Source organism: Mus pahari, chromosome 7 (genome assembly GCF_900095145.1).
Source record: "Mus pahari chromosome 7, PAHARI_EIJ_v1.1, whole genome shotgun sequence".
Classification (NCBI taxonomy): domain Eukaryota; kingdom Metazoa; phylum Chordata; class Mammalia; order Rodentia; family Muridae; genus Mus; species Mus pahari.
In genome coordinates this window covers 81,905,515-81,931,034 of record NC_034596.1, presented here as the reverse complement: position 1 = coordinate 81,931,034, position 25,520 = coordinate 81,905,515, and the positions used below count along the sequence as shown (strand labels likewise).

Here is a 25,520-nt window from a genome sequence, read left to right as displayed (position 1 = left end):
ACATCACCAGTAGTTTTTTTGGTACATTTCTCTCTGTGGAGTCCTGACAAATGCAGCTCACCTACGCAATGTAAGGTGGACTAATACCTATGTGTCTTTAGCAAAGACTCCTTCATCACATGTCCTTTCACATGCTTGCTTTAGAAGAACATCCTTTCTCCTGTGTCTGCTTCAGCAAAATGTTCCTTCACGAGTCTCCTTAGTCTTTCACCTGTGTCCACTTCATGTTCCTTCATGTGTTTGCCCCAGCAAAACACCATCCAACACAACTGACTTTCCTAGGAACCCTTAAGTTCCCAAATCACCCAGAGTGTCCCCCCCCCCCACTGAAGAGAACAACCTTGGCAGCACCGAGATGCCCAGAATCAAGCCAGATTTTATTTGCTCACACTTAGGTCTGGTCATGGCATCTTTCCACCTGGCCTTTGGTTTGGTCTCCTTGTAGCCACACAACTTGCCAGAACTTCTTTGATTGGCACTTCGCTTCAGACCTGACCATCTGTTGTGACTTTCAGGCTTTTAAAAAACTGCTTTGAAAGGTAAGCACATAGGATGAGTGCTGGGCTGGGGAGACAATGAGGCATCTGCTGTGCAAGCTTGAGGACCTGAGTTTGGATCCCTGATACCCACAGACAAATCAGTGTGATGATGTGCTATTGCTAGAACTGGGGTGGGAAGCTCACTGGCCATCCCATCTAGCCAGTTGGTGAGTACAAATGTGCGCACACATACACACACAGAGGCACACACAGACACAGTCATACACACAGACACACACATAGACACATAGACATGTACAGAGACACACACAGATACACACAGAGAAAGAGACATAGACAGACATACACAGAGATACACACATAGACACATAGAGACACATACACACATAGACACACACAGACACATAGATACACACAGACACACAGATACATACAGAGAAAGAGACACACAGAGACATACACAGAGACACACACATAGACATACACAGACACACACATAGACACACACACACACACACACACACACACACGCATACGCACACGCACACCCCAAAAGGCCAGTGGGATGGCTCAGCAGATGACTGCACTAGCTGGAAGCCAGACAACCTGAATTTGAACCCCAGAATCCTTGTCATGGGAGTGGTGACCCCACAAGTTTTCCTCAACCTCTCTAATGGAAATGTGGCATGTGTGTCTACCCATCTGACCAGACCCTAGTGTCAAATGATGGCCCCACCTCTGGCCCCTGCACACATCCCCGAGTACTTCCTGTTGGAAGTACTCACCTTGGAGTCCTGAACATTGTCCCCTTGTCACATGGACTGGAGTTCCTCAGGCTTGGGTTCCAGTGTCTTGTTCAAGTCTTCCTTTTCAAGTGAACTAAGGATAAGAAGAAAGGTGAGCTTTGGGGCCTGGCCGTGGGATCTGGGATGACACATCTGACAGACTGAAGGTAGTGCCCCGCCTCTCACGGAACACAGATGGGTGCTCCAGGACCAGTGTGCCTCCCGCTAGGGTCTGTTGGCAAGCAGGGGTGGGGGTGGCAGGGAGAGGCTGTGGGCCATGCTCACCTGAAGTTCACCACACCTTTCCTCTCATCCAGCTTCTTTATCAGCTCCCTCACCTGGTACCGGTTGATGGGGATATAGCTTTGCTGAGAGGGGAGATGTAATGAGTATCGGAGTCCTCTGCTCCTTCACACCCAGTGACCCACACAATGCCTCCCTCCTCTTGGGACCACTGGTGGCAGTTGAGGGCTCAGAGGGGGCTACCCCTATCACAGGGAGGTATGGGACGCAGCCGTGTTCTATGGCATCCCCCTGCCTCCAGAGGACCTCCGCTTCTGGGGAGAGACAAGGGCTACTGAGCAGATGCAATGAGTGGCCTGCTGAGGTGGACGGGAACTGTACTCTGCTCCATATGGAGGGCGTTTGTGCTCCCAGCTACCTAGTCCCGGCTAGCCCTCTTGCCCTATGGACCTGGGAACTAAGCTGTCATCCCTGCTCAGCCCCCAACCCCTAGAGCATTCTCCCAGGGTGCTGTCACTGTGATCCCTTCATAAATACATTTCAGGGGACCTCCAATACTTCCATTCTAGTCACTAGATTGATTGGTAAGAGGGAACGTGGAGGGTTAGGTAGGCTGGTAGGGCTAAAGGCAGAATATGGGAGCTACGGGGTGTCTATTCTCCCAGTCTCTTTTTATCTTCCTAGGAGCCAAATGCAATGGGGAAAGGCCTCTGAGATATCCGTGTGCATCTGGGGTGAGGAGTAGCAGTGAGTCACATGACAGAGCTCTGAGAAGGGAGTTGGGGGGGGGCGTGTTGACTTCCCCTCTGAGTTTTAGATGAACAAGGGTAGTGTCTTCAACCAACCCTGGAGAGCACTATGAAATAATGCAAGCATGTGCCTGCCTGTCCGCTCCCCACCTCACACTCCCCAGAGTCTGGGGCTCAGCACACCTGGATCATGGCTTTCCGGAAGTCCCCCACAGGCATTGTCATCAATCCTGTAGGATTCAAACTCCTGAAGAACTCCACCGCTGAGATCTTCTTTTGTTCCGTATAGCTCTGAGGGAAGTGGGAGACACGAGGAGCCAGCGGTTGGTTTTATTACAGCGATCACACCTCCCCGCTTGTTCCCCAAAGGATGACCCATGCGTCTGAGCCCAGAAATGCCTGGAGAGTGGGAGGAAGCAGCTCCGGCTTGCGGCTTCAGCTACTGCTTTACCAAGTGCAGGCAGCGGAGTGATGATGGTTCCTGTGTCTGTCCAGTTCCCCGCAACCTCGCCCCAACCCAACGGAGGCTGACTTCACAGAGGGACACCAACCAAAGCTGCTAGGTTGTCCCAGTATCACCGGAGTATGGATGGTGACCAGATCTAAGTTTGTGATTCATCTTTGAAATGGCCTCTGTTAGCACTCCCGCAGTTGGTGCTCTGTGGATGGGGTAGGGTGGGGTGGGTGGGGCTTCTTCCAGCGGAGAGATCACATAACTGAACCAAAGTCCTGCAGTGTGATTACTTGGACAGGCTCTAGGTGCTCCTAGGGTTCTCACAGATCTCCACAGACGTCCACAGGGAGAAGTGGTTCGCTTGGAAACTTAACGGTAGTATTTTTATTTACATCCTCGTGTGTCCGAAGGGTCACCCATTAGTCCTCTTGGATGCACATCACTTCTGTGGCCCAATGGTTCCTGTGGCTCCCTGTGCCAGACAGGATCAATGCTCCCCTCCCCCCCTCCCCAGCTCGGGGGTCTGGAATCTGAGGATACCACATCTGGTTCAGGCTTTCTCGTCAGCTTTTCCTTTTAGGCTTCTTTATGAGTCTATGGTCCCAGGGTTCTTCAGCTGGACCCCCACCCCACCCCATTTTCCCTGAAGGCTGTTTACACTCATCCCTGCTCTGACGGCAGAAACCATCTTGCTAGAACCATCTTCGATGCTCGGTGCTCACTCTAGTCCTTGTGGGGCCTTCCCCAAGTCCCACCTCTGCCAGGAAATCCTCCTTTTCTCTTTGCTCATCCTGTGGTGTCCCTGTAATTCGGATTCTGATGACGCTTATGGCCGTTGTTGCTTTTGTAATATTTCTCCTGTGACATTTTCTTCTGGTCATTACTGAATCTGTCCCATCTTTCCAGCCACATGGTTGCCTCTTGCCAACTGGAGTTTACACCGATGTCTTATTTGCTTTCTACTTGAAGATCCTTTTTTTTTTCTACAGCTCTCTCTTCTCTTTGTGGTGTTGGGGATTGAACCTGGGACTTCACACACACTAAACAAATGCTTCACCCATGGGCTATGCACCTAGATGGCCCGATTTTTACTTAACATTTTGAGACAGGGCCGCATTCAGTTGTCCAGGCTGGCCTTGAGCCCACTCTGTAGTCCAGACAGGTATCCTGAGCACTGTGATGGCAGAGCTGAGCCACCACTTGAGGTCTGCCAGTCTGGCTCTGAGTCTTCAGTCTTCAGCTGCCTGCTCATGCCACTAGTTCTGTATTCTTTTAAAGCAGGGGAGGGGGGTGGGCTGGAGAAATGGCTCAGCAGTTAAGAGCACTGACTACTCTTCCAGAGGTCCTGAGTTCAAATCCCAGCAATCATATGGTGGCTCACAACCATCTGTAATGGGATCTGATGCCCTCTTCTGGGGTTTCTGAGACAGCTACAATGTACTATAAGTACAATTACTATATGTAATATAATAAATAAATCTTTAAAGCAAGGGGTGGGAACTCTGCACCCAGCTTCCTGTTTCTGCTGGTTACCATAGCGTCATTTCCTTCCTAAACAAACCCTGTACCTTTCATCTTCTAGAACCTTGCACACAGTACTTTTCATGTATGACCTTTTTAGATTTAGTTTTGGAAACTGAGGCACAGAGCAGAGGCCAGAGGCAGACTCAGTGGGCATCCTCACAGGAACTGCATATGCACAGCGCCCCCAGATGGCAGTCAGTGGAGGTACAGCCACACCGAGAAATCCCTTCCTCTGGCTTCAAAATTCGCTAGATTCCAAAACTGTCATGATCATACCTATTTGTTGTGATTTTTCTGGAGACAAACTAAGAAAGGAGTCAAACCAGGTGCATTTTGAGAAAGAAAGGACCCTGTTAAGCGTGGACTGACATGGCATCCCGCCTCAGAAAGAAGCTGCAAACACTAGAAATGCATTAGATCCAGACATTGCTCTGAACACCTCACACCTACTAAGTAATTTGGTCTTTCACAGACACCCTTCTACTCTGTTCCCATTTTACAGGTGAAAATACTGAGGCACAGAAGGCCTCCATGACTGCCTTTGTTGGCACATCAGTAAAAGGCAGATCTCAAGCTGTGGGCTCCATCCTGTGTCTCTGCCCCGTACTTCCACCAGTCTCAGCACTTGCCTATATTGGGGTGAGAAGCAGTATTCAGGGACCCCATATGTTGGGGAAAAATTTCAGGTCTCCATTTCAAGGAAGCTTATTAGGAAGGACTAACATGGAGCCAGACATGGTAGTGCACGCCTTTAATCCCAGCACTAGGAGGCAGAGGCAGGCAGGTCTCTTTGAGTTCAAGGCCAACATGGTCTACAGAGTGAGTTCCAAGACAGCCAAAGCTACACAGAGAAACCCTGTCTCAAAAACAAAAACAAAACAAACAAAACAAAAGCAACAAAAAGCAATCAAGCAAGTGAGAAAACAAGCGAGCGAGCAAGGCAGGCAGGCTCATAGGCACTCAGAGAGCCAGTGCAGGATGGATGATTTGGGGCCGTGTGGCAGCTTCCTCCAGGGCTCTGTGAGGCTCTCAGGGGGAGGCAGGGCTCACCTGGATCAGCCTCATGGGGTTGGTCCCCAGGGAGATGCTTCTCTTGACGGAGAGACCCTGCAATCCCTTGTATACCACATCCAGCTGGGGGTGAATGGCACAGACCCCATCCAGGACTTTGACAAACTGCTCTGTCACCAGAACGTTCTGCAGCAGGGAGAGAAGGGCCATGGTGGGGGTGCTGTCATCGAGCCGTTTGCCTGACGACCAGTACCCGCCCCTCCCTGCCAACCCAAGTCCAAGCACTTTGGTCCTTTCTAGTTTGTTCTGTTTCTGAACTGGTGTGGCTTTCATCCCCACACTCAGGAGACAGGCAGGCAGACCTTTGAGTTTGGAGTGGCGTTTTCTACCTCGTGACTGATTCATAAAAGTCATCTAATGTGGCCTTGGATTCATGATAATCCTCCTGTCTTCACCTCCCAAGTGCTGAAATGACAGGCATGTGTCATTACGGCCAGTTTTATGGGATGCTAGGCACAGAATCCAAGGTTTCGTGCATGTTAGACACACGGTCTACCAAACTTAGCTACATCCTGCTATGGCATACAGTGAACGAGAAACTACTCTTTTGGAAGAAGTCAGAGCTGGCTTCCAGGACATGGAGAATGTGTGTGCCTTGGAAGAGCGATCCAGCCTGCTCTCTAGCTTCTAGACGACCCTTGGTTTCTTCAGATGTGCTTCTGAGTACCTCTTGCCTCTCCAAAGGATCAACTTTATGTTTAAGGGCTGAAGGCTTTGCAGAGACTCTGGACCCAGGAGCACCTACCAAGCTGGGATTCCAGGGCCATTTAGAGTGATAGCACCATTGTTGTCAAGAGCACCCTGTTAGCTTATGCCTTGGTGCTCAGGGTGGAGTGGGACTTTTAGGGGCAGAGCCTAGTGGAAGGAGATTGGGGCACGGGGGTCACCACCCTCACAGGAACAGGCATCATACTCGGGGGACCTGTTAGTTCAAGGGTTGTCAGGCCAGGTGGTGGTGGGACACACCTTTAATCCCCACACTCAGGAGACAGGCAGGCAGACCTTTGAGTTTGAGGCTAGTCTGGTCTATAGAGGGAGTTCCAAGACAGCCAGTTCTACACAGAGAAACCCTGTCTCAAAACAAACAAACAAACAAACAACAAACAAACAAACATTAACTAAATATAAAATAAGACAGGAGGAGTGGTCAGCACATAACACCGAGTCTGGCTTCCTATCTCTCCATGTAGCATCCTTTCCTTCCCGTTTGCACCACCATCTTGCCGTGCCTCCCCCCTCCCCCCCCCCACTGCTGGTGCCATGCTACTGGGTCACTCGGCCTCCAGCAATGTGAACTAAATAGGAATCCTTTCTTTATAGCATACCGGCCTCAATCATTTCATCACAGCGTGAGAAATGACACTAACCAGCTAACTCTGCCCACTGGCTGTGGCAGGCTTGTTGACTGGCAGTTAGGCCGTGGCTCGTAGACCTTAGATCTGAGGTGCCATCTAAGCCCTAAGAAGTGCATCTCTACAGTTCTCTCAAGTGTGCCAAGACTGGGTCCATGTTTTCCACCTTCCCTGGGTGAGGTGGGCAAACAGCTATGAAATCTGAATGTGGCCGAGACACTGGGGCAGTGCGGGTGGGGGCTGAGTGGCTTTGTATCCGGGTGCAGTTGTAGCTATAGTATGAGTGTGGAGAGATGGGGCCTCTGGGGAGTTGGAGGATCAGGGAAGGTTGGTAAAGGAGCCATGGGAAAGAAGAGCAGCAGCACCTTCCAGAGGAGAGGCATTTAAGCTTCAGATATTCAAAGTATCATGACTTAGATCCACTGCCAGCATCAGGGTGATCTCACAAAACATCACGTTACGACCTTCACAGAACTAGAGGAGGCGGCAGGACCGGCAGGACCGGCAGGACCATGTCTTACACCTATGTGTTTCTAGTTTGTTAATCACCAGATGACCGAATGCTTCCTATTTTCTTGTAGTTAAAGTGGGAAAGTAGTATGGTACGGACTGAGTTTGTGCTCCTGTCCTCAGGATGGTAAGTTTTAAATGTCGACCTGCCACAGCCTGAGAACTCACTGGGAAAGAAGGTCTGAGGGAGGGATCGGTCGGATCAAGTTGGTTGGTAGACATGGCTGTATAGGCTTGTCTTGCCTTAATTGCTCTGGGAAGCCTCAGGCCATCCCCGGGTTTGGGGGTCTGGCCTATGTAAGAGGAGAGAGGGCTAGCCAAGCACCAAGCATGCCCGTGGTCTTTTCTCTCTGCTCTTGACTGTGGATGTGATATGACCAACCTGCTTCAAGCTCCTGCCACTGTGACTTCTCTGCTACACTGAACTGTAACCTGGAACAAACCTTTCCCTCGTCACTTCTTGTCAGAGCAGTCTGTCACAGCAACAGCAGCAACTAGGACACACCCAAGGGGGCTTGAGTCCTTTTTGTTTTGTTTTGTTTTGTTTTTAAGACTGGGACTCTCTTCTTTGTCCTGGATCTCACCTGTAGTCCAAGCTGGCCTTGAACTCACAAAGGTGTACCTGCTCCTGCCTCCAAAGTGCTAGAATTAGAGGCATGCCCTACTATGCTAAGTAGGTTCAAAGTCAGCCCTGTAGATATGACCTCATCTGGAAATCGGCTCTTTGCTAGAGATAATCAAGTCATTAGGGTGAAATGATGGCATCTGGACAAAATGACATCACTGGATGGAATGACATCACTGGGATGAATGGCACCATTAGGGTGGGTCCTGATGTAATATGACAAAATCCTTACAAAAAAGAAAAAGGGCTTTTGCTTAAGAGTTAGACATACACGCAAGGAAAATGCCAAGAGAAGAAAAAGGCAAGATTTGGGATAATAAGTCTGCAAGCCAAGGGGTGTCAATGATGGCCAGCAACCACAGAAGCAAGGAGAGAATTCAAGGGCAGATTCCTCCTCAGGTCCAGGTTCTTACCCACCAGCCCCTAAGTCACGTGGTTTGTGTTACTTTGGTATAGTCATCCTGGAGATGATCACAGTACTCTACCAACCCCCTAGAGTAGCCATCGAGGAGCTGGGATAATAAAGTCACTTTGGGACAAAAAGCACCAGTGAACAAAAGTATGGGATATTGTTAATACCAGCTGCCCTCCTTGTGGTGATCTGGCAAGTCCCTGGCAGAAGGTTGGATGGTCAACTTCTCTCCTTAGGAAAGGATCACTTACAGGTGCAGCTCTGAGCACAACAGACCACAAAAATACATTCATGAGGTGGGTCCTAAAAATCTTGGGTTTTTGGCTGGGTATGTGGCACATGGCTTTAATCCCAGCATTCTGGCAGCAGAGGCAGGCAGTGTCAGGCCAGACAGAGTTGGAAAAAGATCCTGGAATTCTGGAACATTCTGAGACCCAGTCCATTTATTGGCAGTGTACAAATTGTGTTGTGGAGTCACCTCTCTCTTTGGTTTTTCCTCATTGACATCCTTGGGTGCTCAGATGCTGGGTTCCCAGGATCGAGTACATTATTTTACATGTGGTGAGGCTGACTGGAGAGCTGCTTCTGCCACTCAGCCCCTCGCCTCTTGTGTGTGAGGGCCTGGGAAGGACACAGCTGGTGGCACTGGTGGTAGAATGGTAACTAGCTTGTGCCGGGTGCAAGTGACTGGTATTTGGATCACTTACAGAAATGTCAATGTCTTCCATCCTGGATTTGGGGTTCCTCTTGATGGCCATGATAAGAGAATATGCCCCCTCCAAGCTCATAGGGTTCAGGAAAAGCTGTGGGAGAAGAGCATGGCAGAAGGAGGAGGAGGCTGAGATGGGGGCAGGAGAGGCTGTGTTAGCTTGGGACTTCCCACTCTATCTTCCTTGCAGACTTCTCCATCTATTCCTGTCCGTCTTCCTGACCATATGTCCTTCCATCTTTCCCACCAATACTCAGCACCCATTTATCTATTCACTTACTTCCCACCTGTAATCTCTAAATCCACCCCTTTCTCCATCTATCATCCATCCATCCATCCATCCATCCATCCATCCATCCATCCATCCATCTACTCATCAGTCTACCTCACCTCCCATCCATCTACTCATGAATCCACTAATTAATCTCTCTCTCTTTCCATTCATTCACTTAACACTCATCATTCCCCCTCTCATCATCTATCCATTCATCCATGAAGTGGAGACTTCTGGTTTTTTTGGAAAGTCAGTTATTTGATAAAATAATGTTTTGCTGGCAGACAGGTGAAAGGATGTTTTGCTATAGCAAACATGTGAAAGGATAAGTGATGTTTAGAAAGAATATAAATATGACCCCACAGACAGTGGGAGCTCCAGCATCGGTTTGCCTTGTGCTGAGTATTGGTTGGAAAGATGGAAGGACAGAAAGACAGACAGGAATAGATGGAGAAGTCTGCAAGGAAGATAGAGGGTGTGGTTTGATAGTGAAGTCACAAGTCTCTGCTGATGGCATGCGTGTGCGTATTGGCTTGCCTTATATTGTGTTCTGAGCTTCGCTTGTGGTGACTACGTAGAGAGAAACTCACCAAAGAACTCCTGAGATTCCTGCAGCTGCTTGCTGCTTCCTCACACTCAGGCCCATTGGTGAGTCTCTCGGTTTCTTCCGGATTGAACTGCCCTTGCTGATTCATGTGTGGTGTCTGCTGAGTGGACTGAACTGTAGCTGCTGATTCATGTTTGGTATGTGCTAGTTGACTGGATTGAGAACAATGAAGGCTGGAATCACCGCCCAAAACTATTTATAAACAGGTCTACTTCCCCCATATCCTAACACCCTTTCTTTTCCATTACCTCTGGTGGGTGGTGGACTAGAGGGAAGGTTGAACCCTTATTAAAATAGGTTGTGAAAAATATATGCCTACATATCCATCCATCCACATATCCATCCATCCATCCATCCATCCATCTTTCCATATATCCATCTTTCTATCCATCCATCCATCCATCCACCCACCCATCCATCCATGCATCCATCTGTCCATCTACCATGCATCCATGCATCCATCCATCTATCCATCCATGAATCTATTCATCCATCTCCCCATCTACCCATTTATCCATCCATCCATCCATCCATCCATCCATCCATCCATCCATCCATGTATCCATCCATCTTACCTTACTACTCATCCATCCACCAACCTACTCATCAATCCATCTCACCCACCACCCACCCTCCCATTCATCCTCCAACAAATATTGAGGCCTTCTGTGTATTAGCCAGTGAGCTAAGCCCAGGCAGACATGACAAGGGCCTGTCCTCAGATAAGGTCACTCTAGTTAGAGGAGACAGATTAAATAAGCAAATGGCATCAAATATATGATGACAGTGACAGAGGGACATACTGTAGGAACCAAAAAAGGAAGGTCCAGCACAAGTAGGGGACCCTTGAGGGAAGCCTTGCTGGGATGTGGGGGAGGGTTAATCATACTTGTAGGGGAGCAGGAGCAGAGACAGGAAAATTTTCACCAAAGAAGAAAAAAGCAGAAAAAGGTGAAGGTGGGAGCAGCATGGGGGTTGGGCGATAGCACATGTTCTGTAAGCAGATTCAGAGAGGAGGCCCCAGAGCCAGGAAAGGTCATAACATGGCGGACCTTGTGGGCTTAGTTATTATTGCAAGGGTGAGGCACTGCAGCATGCATGAAGTTAGGAAGAGGGAGCGTCTAGTTAGCCGGCCTTTGGTCTGACTCGCTGGCTTCTTTATACCCATCACCACAGAGGAATTGGTCCAAGGGCCCAACCTTGGAACAATTCATCTCAGGCATTCAAGGAGGTGTCCAATGCACAGCAGCAGCAAATGAGTGGTGGCTGTTGCTTCTGAAGGCCACTTCCGGTGGTTATATGAGGAGGGAAGCCACAGGTCTTAGTGAGCATTTACTGTAGGCTAGTTTCCCAGGCGCTGATGTTCGCTGATGAGAAAAATCCCGTGCTTGTGTGCTTGGCATGTGGCCTTTGTGGGACTCATTTCCCAGGGACATTTCTTAATTTCCCAAGACTGAGGATAAGGGGAATAGGTGTGGAGAACAGTAGATATTTCCTGTGGGAATTTTATAAGTTTTTTCTTTCATTTAAAACATTAAAAAATATTTATATATGTATGTGTGTATGTATGTATATAAGCATGTATGTATGTGTGTTTGTATGTATGCATGTGTTTGCATGTGTATATGTATGCATGTGTTTGTATGTGTGTATGCATGTATGTATGTGTTTGTGTGTGTGTGTATGTGTCTCTATGCTTGTATGTGTTTGTGTTTGTGAATATGTTTGCTTGCATGTGTATGAATGTATTTGTGTGTATGTGTGTATTTGTGTGTATGTGTGTATTTGTATTTGTGTGTATGTGTGTATTTNATTTGTGTGTATGTGTGTATTTGTATTTGTGTGTATGTGTGTATTTATGTTTGTGTGTATATTTGTGTGTTTGTGTGCATGTATATGTCTGTGTGGGTGTGTGTGTTTGTGTGTGTGCATATATGCTATGCTGTGCATGTAGAGATCAGGGGACAACTTGTAGGAGTTAGTTTTTTTCCCCTCCAACTTGTGTTTCTAGGGATTAAACTCAGATCATTAGGCCTGGCAGCAAGTGCCACTACCCACTGAACCATCTCACCAGTCTGGTTTCTTAGTCAAAAGTACCTTTAAAAAGGTTCAGGTTTATACAGCCATTCTAGTTCCACTAGACCTGGAGGCTGAGTTACTCACAGGCTGGGCCACTTCGCTGGGTTGAGTAGTCCCATTCCACTCCAGCTGGAACCTTCACTTTTCATGGGTCCTAGATGGCCAGTCCAGTTCTTTTGGCCATGTCCATATTCCCTCTGCCAGGATCCGGTGTCCTCTTGTCCCCTTACCAGCACCTCGGCAGCAGGATTCATCTTCAGTTTTCTCATGTCTGTTCCTCCATTGTCTCCTCGGGGGTTGGTGTTAGAATGGCCTTAGAAAGCCAGATACAAGTGGCCACTCTCTTCATAGTTATGTGGTCTGAATGAGTCACTTACCCTCAGTTCTCGAATTTGGAAAGTGGAGTTGGCAGATATAATTGGCCACACTGGGTAATGACTGATGAATTAGCACATCATTTGATGTAGGGTGTTCCCCAAAAGAGGCCAGAGAGAGGACACAGGAACAGAAGTTCTCTTGCATCTGTTTTCAAACTATCCAACAGCCTGTGTTGTAAACACTTTCCATGAAGTAACCTAATTTATAATGACATATCTATCCATCCATCCATCTACTTACTATAGATTCACTGTGCATCCAGCCATGCTGGGCACGAGGGGTAATGATCATGGCTCATGATCACCGAATATCTGTGTCCTTAGGAGGACTTCCCATTCAAATGAGAGTATAGTTAGGTATCACAGTGGGTTCTGCAGGGAGAGGAGATCAGAGGACTGGTAGCAATCCCCTCATCCAGAAGGTCGCAGCTTGTCACGGACCTTTGTGTGCCATGCTCTTAAGCAGAGCCGGCACGAAAGCAGGTGCTAAGGAGGAGAAGGGGCTGGGAGGCCAGGAAGAGCAACGGAGAACAGGGATGAGCTGAGCCTGCAGAGGACTTGACTGTAGTGCCAGAAACCACCCGGAGTTAGGATTAGTATCCCCAAAGTATAGTATGGCCTTAGCGCGAAGACAGGCCCAAGGGAGACCTAGATGGTATGAGGGAAGACGTGTTTAGAAGCACTGTGTCACCAGAAAGCTGGGTCTATAGGACAAGTCCAAACATGTGCACACATATGCACACAGAAGTACTGGAGGGCTGATGGTTCTCCCTAGAAGTATCCAGTCCAGTTCTATTACCCGGCTTCCCTACCACGCAGACAGACAGATGGATCATATACACACAAGTATATATACATGTGCACATCCACGGGCACACGCTCACGGGCACATAGGCAGATATACGTGACGTGTAGACACAGGCATACAGAGGGCAGTGCCAGCTCAGCGAGCTTACCTTCAGCACTTGGAGGCACTCGTTGTTTTCTAGGCCCTTGCTGATTTTGGAGGCCCCCTCGTTGGTGATGCCATTCCTACTGATGTCTACATAGACCAGACAGCTGTTGAGTCGGAGGGCATCCCCCAGGGCCAGAGCACCCTCATTCCCAAAGCCATTCATGGACACATCCAGTTTCTTCAGGGTCACGTTAGACTCCAGGGGGGGGGGGAGGGGAACAACAGTAGCATCAAGATGGAGTGAGACTTACCTAGGAAAATGCCTGGAGTACCAGCCCAGCCCTTACCCTCACCCCCATCCCAACTGACCTAAAGGCTAACCCTTATCTCCATCCCTATCATAACCCCGCCCTAATCACCACCCCCCTCCACAACTCTTACCTTAACCCCGCCCAGCCAAGCCTAACCCTTACTCTCACCTCTGCCCTCCTCCTCCCCTAGCCCACAGCTCAGTGACTTTTCTGCTGAGACAGATCTTTATTGTCCTGAGGTCATTACTGTCCTCTCAAGGCAGGCCTCACTCCCAAGGTCTCATTGGAATCCATCCCCCCTGGCCTTTAGCTAAACTATTCCCTAAAAGAGCCCCTCATGGTGGTATTCAGGCCTCAGTAGGGAGGATTTGTAAAGTAGCAGTGCACATCCAGGAATCACAGAAGGAAGCCCAGCGACTCAAAAGACCCTCGCGGAGTGCTCCGCAGACCCAAATCCATGGTGATCACAACAAAGCAGCTTAGCGTGTCTCTCAGTGTGACTTACCCGGAGACCATTGCACAGGGCCACAGCACCACGAATGTTGAAGTGATTCCAGCTTAGGTTCAGTGACTGGAGCCCTACGTTCAGGGCTGGGGGTGGGCAGGGAGTCAGCTCGGCATCCCCCACCTCCCTGAGACCCAGCCTCAGACCCACAGCACTGGAGTGGGTTATGCAAGCTAGAAGTCCCCTCAGAGCCGGGCTTGGTGGCACACACCTTTAATCCCAGCACTCAGGAGGCAGAGGCAGGCGGATTTCTGAGTTTGAGGCCAGCCTGGTCTACAAAGTGAGTTCCAGGACAGCCAGGGCTATACAGAGAAACCCTGTCTTAACCCCCCCCCCCCAAAAAAAAAAAAAAGAAAAACCCTAGCTGGCCTGGAACTCACACAGAAGTCCATCTATGCCTTCCAAGTGCTGGGATTAAAGTTATGTGCCACCATGCCGGCCAGGTGATAAGTTTCAGTTAGTTACTTAGGTACATGATTGAACGATGACCTCTAGTGCAGAGGGCAGGTGTCGTGATCTGCCTGGTCAATATTAAGTGAGCACAGATGTTGTCCCATGAAGAGGTGTATACTCTAAGACGCTACCTAAGAGAACAGCACAGACTGTGGCAGGACCCCGGTCTTATAGGTGTTTACCCTGAGGTCACAAATACAGTGAAGTATCTTAAGTGTCCACCTGGGACCCTGCGGGCTGTGACTCAATTGGTAGATTGCTTGCCTAGCATGCATGAGGTCTTGGGTTTGATCCTCAGCACCACACAAATGGTGCATAGTGGTGAATGGCTGTAATCTTAGCACTTAGAAGGTGGAGTCAGGAGAATCAGAAATCCAAGTTCACCCTCAGATTTATGGCAACTTCTAGGCCAGCTTGGGTTATATAAGACTTTGTTTCAGAGAATGAGAGAGAGACAGACACACACAGAGAGACAGAGAGAGACAGAGACTTATGGACACAGTTTTCTAAAGATGGATAGGAGTTGCAGATTTGTAGAGCAAACACACTTTTGAAACTTATTTGTGTTTTGGGAAGGGTCTATGTAATTGTGGCAGTCTTCTTGCCTCTGCCTCCTGAGTGCTGGGATTACAGATGTACACCACCGTGCTCAGTTCACACATGGAATGGTTGTAAGCCACCCTGTGGGTGCAGGGATTTGAACTTGGGTCCTCAGCAACAGCAAGTGTTCTTAACCACTGAGCCTGCTCTCCAGCCACGACTCATGGTTTTCTAGTCTTAGTCTCCAAAGCAGGTGGGACTATAGGCCCACACCACCATGCCTAGAGATCTACAAAAGTCAGGATTTTTAAAATTTTTTGGACAGTCTGTAACCTCTAAGCTGGCTTGGAGTTCAAGCCTTAGCCCCTTGAGTCTCCTCTTGGAGCTCACTGGGCAGATCAAGCCTTGGCCTCTCAAGTGTCCTCTTGGATCTCTCCATTCCCCTGATCCTTGCTTGTCTTTAAAAGTTGTCCTTGGCTGCCAGTCATGGTGGTGCACGCCTTTAATCCCTGAACCTGAGAGGTGGAGGCAGGAGAGTCAGGAGTTTGAGAGGAAATCTTGTCTCAACTGACAAAGGACAACACTCCAAATTAAAATGATAGAGCTGGGTGTGGTGGCCCCACAGCTCCCAACTCTAGGGAGGCAGAGGCAGAGACCTGCAGGCCTCTGTGAATTCGAGGCCAGCCTGGTCTACAGAGCAAGTTCCAGGATAGCCAGGGCTACACAGAGAAACCCTGTCTCTCAAACAAGCAAAATCAGATAAAAAAAATGCCCCCCAAAAAATCACCTTTTATCACATGTATATTTTAAATATATTTCTATAAAACATGTGAATTGTTTAGGTGCAGTTTATGTTTCCAGTGTGACATGTAGTAACCCAAATCTACCCAATGGTGGCTGGCCACTTTTTTTTTATAGAGATTTTTTTTAATTTAATATTTTATGAATATAGTTAAATTTTTTGACTAACATATTCATTTTTGTTTTGTTTGTGTATGTTTTGCCTGCATGTATGTATGTAAATTTACTACATGCATGCTTGGTGGCTGTGGAGGTCAGAAGAGGGCATCAGATGCCCCAGTTACAGACAGTTGTGAACCACCTTGTGGGTGCTGGGAATCCAACTCTAAGAGCAACAAGTACTCTTCACTGCTGAGCCATCTCTCCAGCCCTAAGATTTATTTTCTTATGTGTGTGTATGTGGTGTGTGTGTGTGTGTGTGCCTTGTGTGTGGCTGACCAAGGAGGCCAGAAGAGGGTGTTGAGCCTCTGGAGTTGGAGCCACAGGGGTTGCCTGATTCCGGTGCTAGGGACAGAACTGGTCCTTTACAAGAGCAGCAAGCCCTCAGCTGCTGAGCTGTCTCTCCAGCCCTCATGCAAACTGCTCTCTCTCTGGTCTGCTAACCCCTGGCGAGTTCGGCTTCTCGCATCCAGATGGTTGCTTTTCTTTCTGATCCTGAGCATGACTTGTGCCTTTTTTTATGACTGGAATGTTCAGGACACCTACACCTATGACCCAAACACTTGGAAGGTGGGAGGACCTTAAGTGCAAGGTCAGCCTGGGATATAATAACAGTGAGAGTTTCAAAACACCACCCAAACCACAAAAACAAACAAACAAACAAACAAACAAACAAACCAAAACAACCAATGGAAAAACAAAACCACAACATCAGCAGCAACAACTAACCCCCAAATCAAAAGTAAAGCCAACAAAACAAACCCCACAAAGGAAACATTCAAGTTAAAAATAAAGGGAAAGAGCTATGGCAGCTGTCTGTAATGCCAGTTCCAGTGGACCAACACTCTCACACAGACATACACAGAGGCAAAACACCCATACATATAAAACATTAGTAAATTCATTAATTAAAAGGGAAATCCAGTCCTGAGTGATCCCTGTCCCGGTCCCTCATCCCAGCTCCTCCTGGTCGCCCTGACTAGCCCGCTTCCCCCCAGGGGACATAGTCCACTTCCCCCCAGGGGACATACCCAGCATTTGTCCCAGGTGCTCCCCTCCAATGTCAGAGAATTCGTTGTGGCTGAGGTTCAGTGACCTAATTCGGTAATTGGACTGGAGGGACAAATTGTAGAAAGAAAGGTTAATTATTTATTTATTTAACCTGAGACAGGATATCACTATGTACTACAGGCTGGCTTTGAACTCTCCACCCTCTGCCTCAGCCTCCTTAGTTCTGGGATAACAAACATGGGCCATCATGTCCAAGCAAGACGTTGTTGACCTCAAGTCTCTCAGTTAACCTTGGGGACAGAATGATAGAGGGCTCCCAGGAACCTGAAACCGGGTGAGCTAGGATTCTTAGCAAATGATTCCCTATATGGTTTAATTTAACTGTTAATGGTTTCTGGGAGAACTATTGCTACCCAGAAAGCTCTACGACTTGCTGAAGCCTTTGCAGAGACCAAACATACATTAGTTCCCCAAGCCATACAAGTGGCTTTGCCCAAAGCATCCTCAGGTCACCCAGAGTTCCAAAGGGACATCTCCACATGCTCCTTACCGACAGGGCTTGACATAACAGTGCAGCACATTCTTCCTTGAAGCTGTTTCCTGTAATGAGGGTGCTTCATTAGCGGTGTACTCCAAAACCATGCTCCCGTGTCCTCCCATATCTGCAAGGCCTTCCCCTTGATCCTTGATGGACCAACACACACACACACACACACACACACACACACACACACCACAGGCACGCACAAACATGCACTTTTTTTTTTTTTTTTTGGTTTTTCGAGACAGGGTTTCTCTGTGTAGCTCTGGCTGTCCTGGAACTCACTCTGTAGACCAGGCTATCCTCGAACTCAGAAATCCACCTGCCTCTGCCTCCTAAGTGCTGGGATTAAAGGCGTGTGCCACCATGGCCCGGCTGCACGTGTACTTATTAAAACGAATAGGTAGACACAAGGAGTAGGGGGAGACGGTTGTCCATCTCCTTCCTCCTATCTGACATCCAATACGAATATCTTTAGTGTATTAAGAATGCCTAACATTTGGAACGGAGGGATAGCTCAATGGCTAGGAGTGTTGGCTGCTGTTCCATAAGAGCCAGTTTCATTTCCAAGTATTGCAGCTCACAGCCCTCTATGACTCCAGTTCCAGGGGATCCAATGCCCTCTTCTGACTTCCACAGGCACTAGGTACACAAGTGATGTATAGCTATACATGCAGGCACAATGTCCACACACAAAAGTTTAAAAGATACCCACCCCAAAACTCGAATGCCTAACAATCATATAGAAGCCCCACCTAACAACTGGCATTGCACAGAAGAGGAAATACAGGAAGCAACAGACATCTGAAAAGATGTTCCATCTCAACATCAATGAGAACTCCCAGTGATGAGTGCATCTTAATATCCTGCTGGTGTTGTAGGCACTTTAGATTGTAATTCACGTAGTCCTTAGAACCACTGTCTACACTGAAGTGTGAAGTTGTTCAAGGTTTATGCATAAGAATTAGGTCAACTGAACAAAAGGGTAGATAGGTACCAGACTCGGACCCACGCACTGTGACTTTAATGCCGACACATTTGACTATGTGGTTCACAAATACTTGGTTAATCCCCTTCTGTAGTAGAAGAGGGTGATAGTTCATGGTAGGATTGTAACCTGCTATAGGCTTCTTAAGGCGAAATGCAGAAACTGAGCTTCACGAAGGTGGATACATCCACTCAGTACACCCTAGGGTGTCCATCTAGATATACCAACGTATGCCCAAAAGATGTGCATGCAAGAAAGTTCTTTGAAACATTAATGGAGAGGTTGAAAACTGGACAGGACCTATCACTGTCCCTTCAGTACTGGGATGCTAATAAGACACGCTATCTCTCTATAACATGAGGTACCATTCAGAAAATGAGAGCGGTCCATGTGTCCTGTCACAGTGAAATCCGAAAGGAATACCAGACATATGATAGGATTTGTATTAAAAATAAGCATCTTATTTTTTTTCTGGATACATTTAAGATATGGATGTTTTAAGAACTTCTTTGTATCTTAAAAGTATTTTTTTTTGTTGACAAATTTAGGTGTGGATTTCTTTTTTGATTTTTATTTTGTTATTTTGTGTATGTGTGTGTGATTATGCATGGGCTTATGTGTGTATGTATGTGTGCATGTGTGTGTGTATGTGTGTGTGAATGTGTGTGAGCATGTGTGTGTGATCATGTGTGTGTGATTATGCATGGACATGTGTGTGTATATATGTGTGTATGTGTGTGTATGTGTGTGAGAGCATGTGTGTGTGTGATTATGCATGGACATGTGTGTGTATATATGTGTGTATGTGTGCATGTGTGTGTATGTGTGTGATTATGCATGGGCATGTGTGTGTATGTATGTGTGCATGTGTGTGTATGTATGTGTGCATGTGTGTGATTATGCATGGGCATGTGTGTGTATGTATGTGTGCATGTATGTGAGCATGTGTGTGTGTATGTGTGTGTGTGTGTGTGTGTGTGTGTGTATGTGTGTTTGTGCACATACCTGTACAGTGTCTGAAGGTCTTTATCACTCTGTACTTATTTTTTGATAAGATAAGTTCTCTCCCAGAACCTCAGAGCCAGCCATTTTGGCTAGTCTGGCTGGATCTCATCTCTTCCCCTCCCTCTGGAGTTAAAGATGTACACTACTTGCATCTAGCTTTAACATGGAGGCTGTGGTCTAACCTCAGGTCCTCATGCTTGTGAGCAGGCACTTGAGAATTTTTTTTTCCACAAGGTTAAGATAATTTATCACAGCGACAGAAAGGTAAATGATGCATAGTCTGTGTCTGAGAGCTCTACTTTTGGAAACTGCAAGTGTCCACTCGTTTGGTTTTTTTGTTTGTTTGTTTGTTTGTTTGTTTGTCTGCCTTTGTGACAGGGTTGCTCTGTGTAGCCCTGGCTGTCCTGGATCTCACTCAGTAGACCAGGCTGGCTTCAAACTCAGAGATCCACCTGCTTCTGCCTCCCAAGTGATGGGATTAAAGGCGTGCACCACCACCACCTGACTCAAGGGTCTACTTTTAAAGTTTTTTTTTTTTTTTCCCTTGTCAGTTTTGGAATTTTGCAGGACACCTGGACTGGGACTTATCTATGAGACTCCCAAATCACTGGGTAAAATCTTGTCCTACAAAGAGGTCCTACTGTTCAGCATAGGGCCACTCCAATATTGTCGTTACTGACACCTTACTCTCTCAATTTATCCCTGACACTTCAGATAAGCATGTTGGCTGTTTAGAAACTTAAGGCAGATTCCTTTGGAGAATCTGAAAATGAGCCATCTCACCAGGTCCCTGCTTTCCACAGAAGAAAGCTCACTTCTGTTAGCATGGGTAAATTTTCTTGGCATAGAAGTTCCAGAGCCCCACAGATAGCATAGAGCTGCAAACCCAAGTGAGGTTGTGTCTAGTACTAGAATGTCCCAGTGATGCCATTAGCCCAATAACAGATAGGCTATCTCTCATTTCAAAGTATATGTGTAATAATCCAGTAGTTGATGAACGTTAAGACAACTGGAGAAACAGGATGGAGAATAGTAGTGGTAGAGCACTGCTGTCGTGATAGGGGTCAGAGAAGTCCCTTTAAAGGATGACATGAGCTGGGTGGTGGTGGCACATGCCTTACGTCCCAGTACTCAGGAGGCAGAGGCAGAGGATCTCTAGTTCTAGGACAGCCAGGGCTACAGAGAGATACCCTGTCTCAAAAATCAAGAAAACAAAAGATGTCACAAGAGTGAAACATGAACAGAGTAAGAAAGGAAGGCATAGAGGCCGGGCAGACCCTAGAAGGTGGAGATGCCCAAGACTGGGATGAGTGCTGCTGAGAGAGGCTTGCTAAGCAGAGCAGGGAGTTGGTGTGACCCTACAAGGGGAAGGCTGCCTGGCCCAGCAAGGGAAAGATGTGGTGTTCTGTCCCGAGACCAAAAGAAGTTGGCCTAGTACATCTGGACCCTAGGGAACCTCTGTTCCCTCCTTTGATTCACAGTGACCTCTACTCCCCTTCCATGGGCTCACCTGAAAGTTTCAGTTTCCAGAGGGAGGAGTTATTCTCCTGGAGGAAGTTCGAGATGATCCTGGCTCCTTCCAAACCAAGGTCATTGTCAGACACGTTCTGAGAGGTAAGAACACATGCGCGCGCAGGGAAGACTCACACAAAGAGGCTCTCAGAACCAAGCGGGGCTGGTCAGGGGATGGTGGAGAGAGGAGGATTGGTGTGAAAGGCTTAGGATTAAGGTAATGCAAAGGACAGAAAGAAGAGAAGGCAAGAAAGCGTGCTCCCAATATGGCTTCTCTAACCTCTCTCACAATATCTCATTTCCCACCCCCTCCAATATTGTCATTACTGACACCTTACTCTCTCAGTTTATCCCTGGCACTTCAGATAAGCATGTTGGCTGTTTAGAAACTTAAGGCAGATTCCTTTGGAGAATCTGAAAACGAGCCATCTCACCAGGTCCCTGCTTTCCACAGAAGAAAGCACACTTCTGTTAGTATGGGTCAATTACTCCTTGTGGGGACTTGCACAGCTGGAAATAGCTCTTCAGCTTTTCCCACAGCCACAGGGTACAGTGCCTGAACCAGCATCTGAAACATGACCCTCCTTGGAGAAGTTGTGTCTACAGAGGAAGACCCCCACAGACTGGTTAGAGATCGCCCAAACCTGACCTGGGCCAGGGGTGGGGGTGGGGCTCTGGCTTGGCTGTAGTGGTTCTGAGTCCCCAGGTGTGCCTGAAGGAGCTGGAGGAGGGGGAGGGCACCCTACCAGCTCCTGCAGGTAGTAGTTCTCATGCAGCATCTCCATCAGACTCATGATGCCCTCTTCCTGGATGCAGTTGTCTCCCAGCTCCAGTTTGAGGACTGTAGTGTTGGACTTTGGCCATCACAATGGGAGAGGAAGAAAGATGAGGAAGTAGTTAGAGGCTACGTAGTTAGAGGCTATGTTCTGTCTCTGGTTGAGTTTGGCTTCTCTCGAGAACATCCCAGCCATGCCAGAGAGTGCTGTGTCAGAGGTCTGGTTTCCAGTGTGACAATGTGTGAGAGTCAGTGGGACCATGGTGTCTGTAGGAGACAGCTCTGGAGATAAGGTGCTTGCCAGGCAAGCAGAGGACCTGAGTTCAGATCAACCACATCAACCGCATGTACTGGTGATCCCAGCATGGGGAAGGTGGAGACCGAGGATCCCTGAGGCTGGCTGGCCAGTCAAGTCTAGCTGAACCTGTGAATTTCATGTTCAGTGAGAGATCCTGTGTAAGAGCTATGTAGGAAGACATCTGACATTAACCTCTGAACACACACACACACACACACACACACACACACACACACACACACACAGAGACAGAGACAGACAGACAGACAGACAGACAGACAGAGAGACAGGGAGAACTTTAAGCAGTGGGGCCCAGGAGATAGATGACTTTGTGTTACGAGTGCATACTGCTTTTGCAGAGGGCCTGAGTTGGATTCTCAGTACCCACAGTGGGTGGCTCTCAGCCGCCTGTGGCTGCAGCTTCAAGGGGGGTCTGATTCCTCTGCTCTCTGCCAGCACGCGCAACTCACATGCTCCTTGTCCTTCTGTATACACATTCATAAAAACAAAAATAAATTTGCATAAGGAAGTGGGGCCCAGTGGAAGGTGGTTGACCAACTCTTCCTGTGCATGTGCCGTCTAGCCTTCCTGTCTTATTTCATTTCTTCCTCTCAAGTTCATCCCCTTTATTAGGGATGCTATGAGGTCATCACCAGAGGAGAGCTGGCACCAGCTCTTGAACCTAGTTAGCTAAATAAACCTCTTCTCCCCTCCTCCCTTTCTCTCTCTCTGGTTTTTGTTTGTTTGTTTGTTTTTGAGACAGGGTTTCTTTATATATCCCTGGCTATCCTGGAATTTGTTGTGTAGACCCAGCTGGCCTTGAACTCACAGAGATCGACTGCCTCTGCCTCCTGAGTGCTGAGATTTAAGACACGAGCTACCACTATCCAGCTAAAACTCTCTCTCTTTCTCATGAAGTCACCAAGCCTCAGGTATTATAGTAATGGGTAAGGACTAATGGAAAGGCTCTGGAGATGCTGACTAGGAATCTGAAGGAGTACTGAGGGTGAGGAGAACAGAGGCTATGCTGTCCCTTTCAACTCTGCTCAGCGGGTTTCTGTCGGCCACCGTAGCTTCTGGCAGAGGGGCTGTTCCCACAATGAAGATGGATGGTGCTCTGCAAAGCTTTGAAAACCTCCACTTGTTTTGCAGCGTGATAGACATCAAAGCCCATCAAACCTTCCTTCCCCAGCTTCCTCTTAGACTCCATCGCTGAACCAGCTAACTCCACTGTCTTGACCCCGTCTCATGGGTCAGACTAGCAATTCCCACTGCCCTACAATTTGTTCCTGATGAGCTTGTGATTTCTTTCTCCTTTCAGATCGTTTATAAGTAGAAGGTAGTAAGGATTCCTTCTCCGTCTCTTTTGTTTTTTCATCCTTTCTATGTGCAGTTAAGATATCACTGGTGTTTAAGACAGGGTCTCATATAGACCCAGGCTTGCACTGGGACTCACTATTAGGCTAACTTGACTTTTAAGTCCTGATCCTTCCACTTCTGCCTGCTTAGTGCTTGCCACCATAGCAACATTATGCCGCCATATACAGTGTTATTACTAATTTAAAAAAAGCGCTTGTGTGTATGAATATTTTTGGTGGTAGTTGGGAGGACAGGCAGGGTTTTGAGACTGGGTTTCTCTGTGTGTCACTGGCTGTCTTGGAACTCTTTCTGTAGACCAGGCTGTCTTGGAACTTACAGAGATCCACCTGCCTCTGCCTCCTGAGTGCTGGGACTAAAGGCGTGCGCCACCACTGCCCGGTGTGCGTGCATACGTATGTGTGTGCATGCATGTGCGTGCATGGACAAGTCGTACACATGCTCCTGTGTGCACAGCGTGAGAAGCCAGAGGCTGACATCAAGATGTCTTACTCTATTGCTCAACACTCCCACCCCTTTGTGAGACGGGGGCTCATTGTATACCCCTGGCTGGCTTGGCACCTATTATGGAGCCCAGACTCTGGAGCTCTGTCAGCCTCTGCCTTCTGAGTGCTGAGATTAAAGGTATCCTCTGCCAGGCAAAGCTGCCACTATATTCTTGATAGTCTAGCTCATGATTGGCTGGACTTGTGGAGCATACAGTGAGATCCAGGGATCTGCAGGTCCATGTCCTATCTGAGCCAAGGTTACAGACAGATACCACAAAGCCTGGCTTTTAATGAGTGTTGGGGATCTGACCTGCACGTCTCATGCTTCTATGGCAGGTGCCCGACCAACTGAGCCATCTCTCTCTTACTGGGTTTTAGATGTCCCTTCCTAGGAACAGATGCCTATTTACTTTTCTGGACTTCTCTGAAGTCAAACTTTCTCTTCACCCTCTTAAGCGAACAGTCACGGAGACAGTGATGTGCAGTTGTCTTATGTTTTCAATTTTACGTAATCAATTACATAACTCTGTGATGAAGCCAAGGGCAGGTCCTTGTTTGGCCATTAGCAAGAGCTAATGTTTTCCATGAGGAAAAATGCGATTTACCCTGCAATAGGATGTCTAAAAATGTTAATGTGAAAGGCAGACATTGGATGGACTGGCTCAGTAGTGGCTCTATGTGTGGCCAAAGTCAGCTTTGGAATGGAGACCCAGGCCTACATTTTTGTAGCCGTAGTAACTCTTGGGTCTGGTTCTAGCCCATACATTTTTCTAGGACCTACAGGCTGATGACTTGCTTCCTGACTGGGAAAGGACACAGTCTTCGAAGTGCAGCCTCTTCCAGGAGCTAACAGGAAAAAAATGACTAACATGGACACTGACTGAGAAAGGTACAGGGTAGGGTTGCTCTTTAGACACCTAAGAGGGTTCCCTCTGAATCTCAAACCAGCCACCCTGTTAATCCTCTTCTGTCAGGTTCGATGTGTGTCACTGGCCAGCATGCTCACCACCAGAGTTATAGCAATGGCTTTGGTACCCATGGGGCCCAGACCATGGTGGTTGAGGTTCACGCAGGACTCCTCCATGTTCCGGATGAAGTAGGAGGCCGGTACTACACCCACCAGTTTGCAGGCCTCCAGGTACAGCTCCTTCTGTCCGATGTTGAAGAATTTCTCTGTGTCTGCATAGAAAATCAGAATGAAATCAGGTTTCTTTTCTGGTCTGCCTTAGCTCCACTCTAGCCCCAGGGGACATGCACTTTGCCTGGACATCCCCCTGCCTGGGATCTGGGCTGGTGGATATATGTATGTGTTCTAGAACCCAGCTTTTCCATGGGTAGACAGGCGTGTGACCAAGTGTTGGGGTCACCAGAAAGTGGCCACAGTAAAAGTTTTCCGAAGGTGTGATGTTCACAAATTAATTAATTTACAGTCACATGGGATGAGTTTGGTGTATTTCTGCTGCACTTGAGGCAACATTGAAGGGCAAAGGAGGGGGCTCAGAACTGTTGACTCTTTGATGGCTGAAGGAATCTGTATTTCAATTTTAGTTTTTCTTTTCTTTTCTTTTCTTTTCTTTTTTTTTTTTTTTT

General features: G+C 47.9%; 1 protein-coding gene across 1 annotated transcript in view; it reads right to left on the bottom strand.

The window, feature by feature from the left end:
• Positions 1-358: 358 nt before the first annotated feature.
• Positions 359-25,520, bottom strand: part of Lrrc74a (leucine rich repeat containing 74A) — a 31,578-nt gene continuing 6,416 nt past the window's right edge. The window contains exons 3-15 of the mRNA XM_021202698.1: positions 24,937-25,109; positions 21,739-21,846; positions 20,991-21,087; positions 17,497-17,546; positions 16,967-17,048; positions 13,983-14,068; positions 13,228-13,422; positions 8,933-9,028; positions 5,306-5,452; positions 2,461-2,568; positions 1,571-1,653; positions 1,286-1,379; positions 359-530 (exon numbers count right to left, since the gene is read on the bottom strand). Coding sequence (XP_021058357.1) covers positions 1,313-1,379; positions 1,571-1,653; positions 2,461-2,568; positions 5,306-5,452; positions 8,933-9,028; positions 13,228-13,422; positions 13,983-14,068; positions 16,967-17,048; positions 17,497-17,546; positions 20,991-21,087; positions 21,739-21,846; positions 24,937-25,109 — 1,292 coding nt within the window. The 3' untranslated portion in view covers positions 359-530; positions 1,286-1,312. The remainder of the gene's footprint in view (positions 531-1,285; positions 1,380-1,570; positions 1,654-2,460; positions 2,569-5,305; positions 5,453-8,932; positions 9,029-13,227; positions 13,423-13,982; positions 14,069-16,966; positions 17,049-17,496; positions 17,547-20,990; positions 21,088-21,738; positions 21,847-24,936; positions 25,110-25,520) is intronic.